The 10,402-nt window shown below is 38.7% G+C and overlaps 2 protein-coding genes across 2 annotated transcripts; both read right to left on the bottom strand.

The window, feature by feature from the left end:
• Positions 1-2,820: 2,820 nt before the first annotated feature.
• Positions 2,821-3,744, bottom strand: LOC141487314 (uncharacterized). Its single transcript, XM_074186249.1, has 2 exons — positions 3,590-3,744; positions 2,821-3,526 (listed from the first exon to the last, which is right to left on the bottom strand). The coding sequence occupies exons 1-2, from the start codon at positions 3,742-3,744 to the stop codon at positions 2,821-2,823; spliced, it is 861 nt and encodes a 286-aa protein (XP_074042350.1).
• Positions 3,745-4,966: 1,222 nt separating this feature from the next.
• On the bottom strand, positions 4,967-9,850 carry LOC141487313 (uncharacterized). The gene is made up of 2 exons (XM_074186245.1): positions 8,300-9,850; positions 4,967-8,241 (listed from the first exon to the last, which is right to left on the bottom strand). Exons 1-2 carry the CDS (start codon positions 8,859-8,861, stop codon positions 4,967-4,969), a joined length of 3,837 nt encoding a protein of 1,278 aa, XP_074042346.1. The 5' UTR covers positions 8,862-9,850.
• Positions 9,851-10,402: the final 552 nt, after the last annotated feature.

Raw genomic sequence — 10,402 nt, 5'->3', positions numbered from 1 at the left:
ATTTATACAAATCAACATCATGTGAAAGTATAGTGGGATAACTTCTCCTACTATTCCACTCTAAACGAGTCAAGTGGGAGTCGCATCACCTCCTATATAAGTCGACTTGCAAACCTAGAGTTCATTCATTCACTCTCTACAACTGTGATCAAACAACAACAAGATGAATTCTGCAAAAATAAATGCTGCATTAAATAGAATATCTGCTGTTGATGAAAACAATTGGATAGACGAATCAGATGATGAGGATGTCAATGTTCCGCTAGAGGAAGTGATAGTTGAAGCAGAAGATGTTGGAGTCGATGAAGATGAGATAGACGAAGTTGAAAACGAGGCCAACCAAAGCGACGAAGATGATGACGTGATGGAGTTTGAGAGGGTCATGGATGAAGAAGGAGATGATGAAGGGATAGAAGCTGACACAACTGAAGGCGATGGTGCTTTGAGGATCGGTATGCGAACGCTCAATGTCAGTGAGACACTGGAAGATCCCTTGGATTTGTATTGTGCAATGGATGCATACGTATTGATCAGCACAATAGATGGAGAGAACAAAAAACTATGTTGGTGCTGCTTTCGGTTTTATTCGCATAGAAACAATAATGGAGGGTGGTATGCCCATGTCAACACCCACAACACTGTCTCAATTATGGAAATGGGGCAGAATTGGTGTGAAGCTTGCGAGAGGCCACTAACAAACTTCACCCGAGTATCTACATGTATTATATGTAATAATGTCCAACCTGTGGCACAATAACCGTGGACCTACTGGTCAAAAAAAAACAACAGCCCTTTTCAGGGCTACATTATTCACACAAACAGTAGTTAGTTGTATTAGTATTCATAGATTATATGACAAATGAATACTTTGACTAATAAAAGTCTAAGTAATTTGTTAGTCTTTGAATATCTATACATTATATGACAAATAAATTACTACTTTGACTGAAAAGTCGATATTTGGAATTTGATAGTCATTGAATATCTATGCATATGATGAGTACTACTTTAAATGAAAGTTGAAGTTGGCATTTTGTCAATCATTGTATGCATATAATGATGAATACTTTTACATACATACATTTTGTTTGAGACTATAATGTTAACAATGGTATGAACCTGTTTCTGTTTGAAAGTATAATGATAGCTCTGAAAAGAGCTATTTTTTTTATTGTTTCAGTCTTCAATTGTAGCCCTGAAAAGGACTGTTTTTTTTATTAATCCATGCAATGGTATGGACTAACGCTCCTCATCATCATCAGAAACAATGATGATTGTATCATCATCTGTATCTGATGATATACTGATGATGTCATCCTCATAATCATCTGAATCAGACGATATACTAATGGCATCATCATTAGCATAATTATCTAGCTCGTTATCCTCTAGATCGTCTAACTCATTGACATCCATCTCTAACTCTGCCTCTACTTCCTCTTGCATACCTTCTTCCATACGTGTCGGGAAATCATCAGGTAGATCATAGATACGTTGCAGCATTTGTGCAAAATTTGTACTGAAATGATCGAACGTTGAATCTATTCCATGTACCTGGATGGGGCCTGTACTCGTCATAGAACACTCTGGTACACTCATCGGTTCGGTGGTGGAATCAGCACTCGACATTGTGGAAGAATGATATAGAACTGGGATTGATGCTTTATTTATATTGGAAAAAAAAAGGAGGGGGTGAAGTGTAAATGTAGAACAATTCAGTGTTTGAAATTCGAAAGCAATAAGAATGACAATTTTCTTGAAATTCTAAGTAATTATTATTATGAGAAACTCTGAGTGATTATTATAAAAAAAACTAATAAGGGAGAGGGAAAAAGACACTGCCCCAACCTCGCAGTGCCTCGTGTACACCAACCAAAAAGTGTGTACTCCGTGGAAGGAAAGGAAAGGAATAGAAAGGATGGGAGAAATGAGGAAACGATTACATATCATCGTCTGAATTCAGGACTTCATCAATCAGGATAGGGGATGGTGGAGGACTATCATCGGACTCATTGTCAGCGTCACCGTCATCATCGTCATCGCTGTCGTCGTCGTCTGTGTTTCCGGACTGTGTATCCCATTCGTAATCATTCCGCCAATCATAGGGATCTGGATAATCCCCATCAGACAGGTCCGCTTGATCGGTTCCAGTAACGTGAAGCACTTGTATCCGATCATCATAAATTATGTCATCATAATTCATCGAGTGAGGTGCCGTCGTGGAGGTAACGAAACCTTCATGGATAGAAGCCCAGTAAGGATGTTGATGCGCTGGGTCACTGTACGGCTCAGTAGTTGAATCAGGTTCCATGTTGAAGGTGGCTGATCAACTGAATATTCCAACAGATAATTCCTACTTTTATACTTTTGAAAGGGAGTGGGGGAGGAGTGGGGAGGAGAGGGGATTAAGTGGGAATGAATTTCAAAAATGACATGAGCTATATTCCATGAAAGAGAAAATTGAAAATACTATATGAATTATATGAAATATACTTATTGATTTCATTATGAAACATATTTTCTTCCCAAGAGATTATTTACAATAGATTAGAGAACACAAAAATTGATGTGAGGTATTTGCATAGAAGAACTTGTAATTGAAATAAAAAAAGGAAATAATAATGAGACGAAGTGAAGAAAAATGCTCCAACCATCGCATTGTTCAATGTGTACCAAACCAAAACAATGTACACCCTTAATTTCACTTCTTTTTTTTTTATTTTATTTTTATTTCCTAAAATTACAAACATAAACTTAAAACTATCTTAATTAAATATTCCTAACTAACCTAAAACTAATCTTACTACACTTACACTTAATCTATGGGAAAGTTTTTATAAAAGTCACTAACTTTTTATAAGTCTCTATCGAAGAGGTATCTGCTTCACACTTTTTCTCCAGAGATGCATACTTCCGATCTAGTTCGGCTATTACTTTTTCTGCTTCCCTCCGTCGGTTAACAATTTCAGCCATTTCGCGCTTCCTTTTAACCAACGCGGCCTCACTAGCTCGAGAAGCATGTTCTGCTTCCTTACATCTCTGTAGAAAACTGTCCAACATTTCACTAACCTCTCCGATAGGCTGTCGCACTTGTGGCACTAACACTTCAGGATTCGTCACCGGTGTTGCCAGCATCGGCGAAAGCGGCACCACCGACGGAGTGAATACGATGGGAGCCTCCTCCGATGGGGACAATACAACTGGTGGCTCCTCCGGAGAAGGCGCCCTAGGTTGTTCCACTACTGCTGCGGGTGGTGTGGAGGGCCTTAAGCTGTTTGGAGCGGTCGACCAACTACCTGCATAAGGATTAGTCCTATTGCAAGTAGCTCGGTACTTAGAAATAGGACCAACCTTCGCTGCAGGTCGTTGGCAAACCTTCTTTACAGGCCTGACTTCCTCCTCCTCCTCGAATAAGTCAGGGCTGGTGGATCTGCACCTAACTCGCGAAGTGGATGCCTTCTCCTGCTCTGTCATAGGCATGATGGATGCCACAGCGTTATTTAATTCCTGAGTGTTGGATGCCATTCTGAAAATGTAAAATAATACAAAGTTAGTAGATGTAAAAAATTAAAGTACATTGTTAACTTACTCAAACTTAGCTCCTCGTCGTATAGTACACTGCTTCTGGTTGAGTATGGCTGGACTGCTCTGGATGACTGGAGTTGTCGTACTGAATGTAGAAGAACGTGCTCCTCGGGGTATCAACATCATTGGGAGTGGAGGGAATGAGGTGGGGGCGTGCATGCGCAATGGTTGGAATATGGTGGGGCGAGAAATGGTAGGAAGTGGGCGGGGTGAGCAATGGTGGGAAGAAAGCGGGCCGCGCTCCGCGCGGCTTACGTCCCAATTCGCTACGCTCGCGCCGGCGCGCTTCGCGCGCCGGCGCGAGCGTAATGGGGCCACCGCGCCGGCGCGCTTCGCGCGCCGGCGCGGTGGCCCCCCACCCACCACCCCGGGGGGAGGAGGGGGGGGGTGGGGGGTGGAGGGCGGCGGGGCCGCGCTACGCGCGGCCCCGCCGCCCCCCACCCCCACCCGCGCGCTTCGCGCGCCGTGAAACCTAACCTAACCTAACACCTATGACCCTAACCTACAGTATGTATTAATCTAATCTAACCTAACGCGGGAGTAAATTCACCATGTTGGTTCAATTAATACGTCATCTGTTGGTTTTGGTTTTGGTTCTATTATTCTAACATTTGGATCAATGTCCAGTCCTGGATATCCCAGTCCACCTGATGGCCTGACTTTATGGCTTTTCTCCAAAACTTCAACTCTCTCTTCTAGTACATCATACTTTTTCATTGTAGTCCCTGTTATGTTTGACATAGCATCAAATTTTTTATTTGTAGACGCTGTTATGTCAGACATTTTTATGTCCACATCATTTGTAAGTTTGTCAAATTTACGAGTGAAAGTTATCCGAGCCTCTGCAATTTTATCGTCAAATGCTTGACGGGCATCGCGAGCAATATTACCTATTGTGGATTGTATTGCAGCTTGTAGGGCTAGAAGTATAACCTCCTTTGTTCCGTTAATTTCCCCCTCAAGATATGATACAGTTACACAATCACTCTTGTCAATTGGTTCGCTTATATTTTTCAATATTTTTCTTTGCATGTCATAATGACCATCTTTTGTTAATTTAAAACCAATCCCGGGAGGACCTCGAATGACATTACCACCCAATTTTCTTTTTCTACCAAACTTATCGATTGTTTTAGACATTGTGCACTCTACGATGATTCTTTTCAAACTGATATTTCTTTCATTTACATTATGCTATATACTTTACAGTAATTGGTTAGGAAAATAGAAATGAAACAAATAATATTTTTATCATTTTTTATTCATCTAAGTAACTTGGTAAAAGTGATACATATACAATACATAATACAATAATCACAAATAATCACAAATAAGAATGTTCCGGTTTGAAGGAATAAGCAATAATACTTCGAATTATAATTCAATTATTCATCTCTACAGTCAACAAATTGATTAGTTGGTCTAAGGCGCTCTCTTGAGAAAAAGAATGAACGATTTCAGACACCCAACGAATGTTATCATTAGGATCATTTCGATAAAATTCTATATCGCTATGACCCCATGGAAGAGTTCGAGTGGTATTCGGAATGATGAATCTCTTGTCGTCATGATACGATAAAGCGACTTTATTTTTCAATTCAGTGTAAATATCATGCAATACGCTTCTGAACGAGTTCATCTTCCTGAATATCATACCTCCCTCTTCAATGATTTTTTCATAGTCTTCACATGTCAATTCATTCTTTATAACAGATCGTTTCACACCTTTGGCCTTCTTCAGTTCACCATCAACAGATTTCACGTAATACGCTTTAGCACCTGTACCGTAAAAGCTGATTATTGGATCATTTGGGAATTCATCTTTGAAATTACCCAGAACTGACTTTGTCACTGGAATATTGAATTGGTTTCCTATTTTATAATTAGATGTATCGAACTTATTTATATTATTTTTGATAAATTCATAGAAATTGTCTGTATTTACTTTGAGAATAAGGGAGTCGGTATCAGTGTAGAGTAAGGACGCATCTTCTCCAAACTGTTGTTTGATACATCCATAGAAAAAATCATACATAACTGTTTTAGATAATTCTAGAATGGAAAATCCTAAATATAGTGGTTTATCATAATGAACTTTTACTCTAGCCAATTGAATGGCAACAAAATTTTCTGTAAAAATAGAGCATTTTTTAAAATTTGGTCGAGATATGAGACAACTAGCACCTATAGTTCTTTTTATATTTTCCCAATGTGTAATGAGTCTAACATCAATTCTATTGTCTGCGTTTTCCATTGTTTTTCCATAGACTGCATTATTCATTAGTTTGTAGAAATCTTTTTCAGATTTGTTATTAGACCTATTACGCATTTCAGTATTCAAATCTATATAAGGCTTCATCCAACATGATTGCTTAAACCTCAATACTCTATGTGTGTTCATCACTATCAAACCATGATTGACAGCTTGCTGTAAGTTTCTATAGTGAACAATATATTTTCTTTTGTCGTTTAAATTTGGAATTAATTTGGGAACTTTCGATTTTGCATATGGAGGTATCAAACGTTCAACTAAGAATGGTAAATCGGAATGTTTATCATGAAGTTCTTGGGGATAATGTATATCCACTTCCAATACATATCCATAAGGACTATCGATATCCACATTCATTATATCAAGATTGAGAATTTCATGAGGTGCTAACCATGAAAATTCACCTGTTGGTAATGGTTGCGACATGCTGTGACCATATAGATTTGTTGCATCCAAATATGAAATGAATGAAGATGGTTCATTTGGATTATAATCCGGTAAAAATGTATTGTTTGCTTTATGTTTCCTTTCACTACATTGACTTATTCCACCACGAATACCTTTTTGAAAGAAGTGAACCATATCAATATCAGTTAGTAATTCCAATTCAATATTAGTATATTTCAACATGGCATCCCACGATAATCCGGGTGCAGTGAAGTATTGTGCCGGATCCAATTTATATTTATCAACAGATATATTTCTAAAGTTTTCAAAAATGTCACATAATAGTAACACATCTGACTTTAAATATAAATCAGAGTATTCACCCAAATCCTGACATTCGAATAAATTCCAAACAAGTTGAGCTCTCCCATAATCATTATCTGATATATGTTCACAATTGAGTTTATCATAAAATTGATTTTTGGTTGGAAGTCTTGGATGATTCAGTTTTTCGATGTCATCAACAAAACTATAGGGAAATACACCTTTCTTTCTCATCAAATTGAAATTTTCAATTTGTGGGAAATGTTTGCGCATCTCGATACACTGATCAGATGTTAAATTTGCACCTAAATTCTCCAAAGAACTAGGCATGAATCTGAAACTATCAATGAATCTCATTTTCAAATAATTCTTCTTCACCCTACCATCTTTATCCGTATAGGAGTGTGTAAAGAGATGTTTTGTGAAAGATAAATATTTTTCATTAGTTTGTGGGATGACATCCACTTTATCTTTGTTTTTATACAATTCCTTTATGAATAAATGACAATCATATCCACTGAGATTGTGAAAAATTATAGGAATGAAATTTGGCAATTTAAAATTCAAATTACAAGATGAATGAGCAGCAGGGGACCTTTTTTTTCCTGTGAGGTGACAATGATCCCTCACTTTGACTTCGCCATCATTAAATTGTTTGGAACAAATGCCACAATTTGTGGCAGAAGCAAACTGTTCCTCTTCCTCAGGAGTTTGTACATCCATAGGAATAGGAAACCTGAGTTGATTTTCATAAATATTTTTCAAATCATCTTCGATTTTGCTAACGAATTTTTGGGCTGCATCCACACCCCTATACGAAACAAATTTTGATAAATCATCATTGTATGAACATTTAATCAAATAAGCAAATGAATAAGGCTCATGTTTGAATGTCTTGATCGAATACGAGTATTCAGGATTTGGTTTAGTGGTTTGAATCGGCTTCAGTACTGATTCAAAATCTGCATACACTACAAATGGTACCTTCATTTGTTTCTCAAAGTTTTCAAAAGTTAGTATATTTTCAGGTACCGTTTTCCCATATTTATTGACTTTGAAATTGGTTGATGGTGTTGTAGTACTCAAGTGATTACAATCATTTATCTTATGACGTAATAGTAATTGTTCATTAGAAAAATATAATAAACAGCCATCACAAAAATATTTCTTATGTTCATGAGCCGATAATTGGCTTGAAACTAATCTTGAAAGATCTTTGATCCAACAATAATGATTATTACCGAAATCATCTGTGATAAGTAACAAATTGACATGTCTTCTAAGTCTTCTCTGAGAGTAACGTAATGGTCCAATTATTTCATACATTATTTTACCCTTCTCGAATTTACTTTCTAAACCGTACACATTAACTGAAATATCATTCTTGTCTTCAAATTTCACAATATCTTTCAACTTTACCGGAAAATTCATACCTGTTACATCTATGACTGTACTGAAATGTGGATACGATGAAACTTCTGATGTTCTATCGATTGCAGGATGTAGTGCTGAAGTGATAGCCCATGCAAAACAATGCTGATCTTCATTACGGACATTAACCACGGCCTTCCTACGCTCAATACATTCAGGCAGCTTCACATATGAACATCCACTGAGCGGGCTGTATTTATTAATGTTCAACTCCAGAAACATGATTTTTTCACAAGTCCAACCTTAAATACAGAACAATATTACTAATCCATCCAATTAAAACTTGGTAGAAATGTTTACCTGAATCACGTTCCTGGAATTCTGTAGTTTGAGCGATAATCCCATTTCGAAATCCATCAAATAAGGAATTCAAATCAGTAGATTGATCAACTGTTCTATTCTGTGAATTAAATGATTTCGTTTCCTTCAGGTCTTGTGTTTGTAGAATATAACTCCCAAATACTTCCATATTCACTTTGATGATTTTGTGAACCCTGATGGCCGATTCCAATAATTCTATAACTTTCTGCCTGATTTCATTAAAGAATAACATGTAATCGGTGGAAACAATGGAACTCTGCACCCTGTATGTCGCAATCCGACGTTTGAAGGCGCTCTTTATAATTTGAACACCATCACTGAATTGAACACATGTATTATTCTTATGTTGTAGAGTTCTATTGTGAGAATTCACTTGAGTCAATGGAATCATCACATTACAACAATTACATGTGTACATAGGTGCTGCAGCGTCATCTAATCTCACTCGTTTCACTGATGGCCCTCCTTGGCAACTCTGGAGCTGATGACGACGAAGGTTGTCACTACGGGTAAAAGATTTACCACATTCACAAGAATACATTTTCTATGATATGTTCTCACTAACTCACTCGATGGAAACTGACATAACCAACACTCGCCCGCTTCTTAAATACCATAATCCACGTCGCCTGCGCATCACCGTAGAGAGTGAGGGTAGGTAAGGACACATCGATGCATCCGCTAGAGATGCCTGACGTCACAGCCAAGCCCATCTCCCAATTTGATTCGATAACAGTTGCCGGCACGAGCAAGCAGTGATCGTTGCGCTCTCGGAGAGGGCAGACGTTTGCACAGTCCTCGCCCGCCTGCGTGTCACCATCAATAGCGAGGGTAGGGTGATACGTTACGTCACATCATTCACTGCTTCGAGAGCGATAGCCGAACAAGCAATTGTCGTTGCGTTCTCGGAGAAGACAGACGTTAGCACAGTCCTCGCCCGCCTGCGTGTCACCATTGATGGCGAGTCTGGGGCGTTACGTCACATCCTTCACTACATCGAGGGAGGTGAGAGCAGACCGATGAATACGCATTACTCTGCCACACGTCGTGGAGTGAACATGTCGCTCTCTAGCCGTTGAACGGTTATTGCTGTGACGTCACTCCACTACTAACTTGGTGCCCTCACACCGATGGAGCATTCATTACTTGGAGGATCTTCGAAGTATGCAGACGTATGTTTGTACATAGACAAACAAGCACATGATGAAACCCTGTACCGTGCATTCTCTAACACACACACACACATACACACACAAAATCTCATATGAAAAAAAAAATCTGAACGATCCATGCACCAGACACTTCAAGGTCACAACGCCTTGACTTCACTGCACAACAAAAAAAAAGCAAATAACACGTCATATTGGTGGGGGGAGTATTAGAACCGGGAAAAAATTTCTGAACGATCCATACACCACACCCTTCAAGGTCACATCACCTTGACTTCACCAAACAACAACCAATAAAAAAGCAATTAATACGTCATAGTGGTGGGGGGAGGCTTAGAACCGGCTCAAATCTCCTACTAACCTTGAATCGACCTTCACCAACGTCACACGACACAGACAAGGTAACTTAGAGGTATTGTTTTGGCTTTGACCTTGAATGACCTTCATTCACGTTACATATTTTCGAAAAGGTAACTTCGACCTCGAATGGGCTCGAACCAGTCACATGGCTATTTTGAAGTCTTGAACTTACGCCACACAGGTGGCTGTGGAGAAGTGTTTAGTGTTTGAATTTGATCGTCATATAACGCAGACAAAGTGATTTTAGGGTGGTGTTTTGAATTGACTTTGAACAACCGTGATTCTGATTCAGACTCCATATGACGTGACTATCTTGTACTTTCAAGGATTCATCTCCGAACGACCTTCAACTGTGTGGACGAGGTGGGTTCTAGACTTTCTGCTTCGACTTTTAATGACCATCAGCAACATTACATTGAGTGCTGAATATGTCATTGATTGACCATGAACACCTAGCCTGTGGTAAAGAGGAGCACTCCCTCTTCTATAACCGAGTTCTGTGAATGTTCGGAGGTTCACAATTTCACATTCAGTTTGAATAACCAAACGTATT

The sequence above is a fragment of the Leptinotarsa decemlineata genome, unplaced genomic scaffold, assembly GCF_025532065.1.
Source record: "Leptinotarsa decemlineata unplaced genomic scaffold, Ldec_3_MD MMD2_P_RNA_scaffold_2, whole genome shotgun sequence".
Taxonomy (NCBI): Eukaryota; Metazoa; Arthropoda; class Insecta; order Coleoptera; family Chrysomelidae; genus Leptinotarsa; species Leptinotarsa decemlineata.
This window is presented reverse-complemented; position numbering and strand designations above follow the sequence as displayed.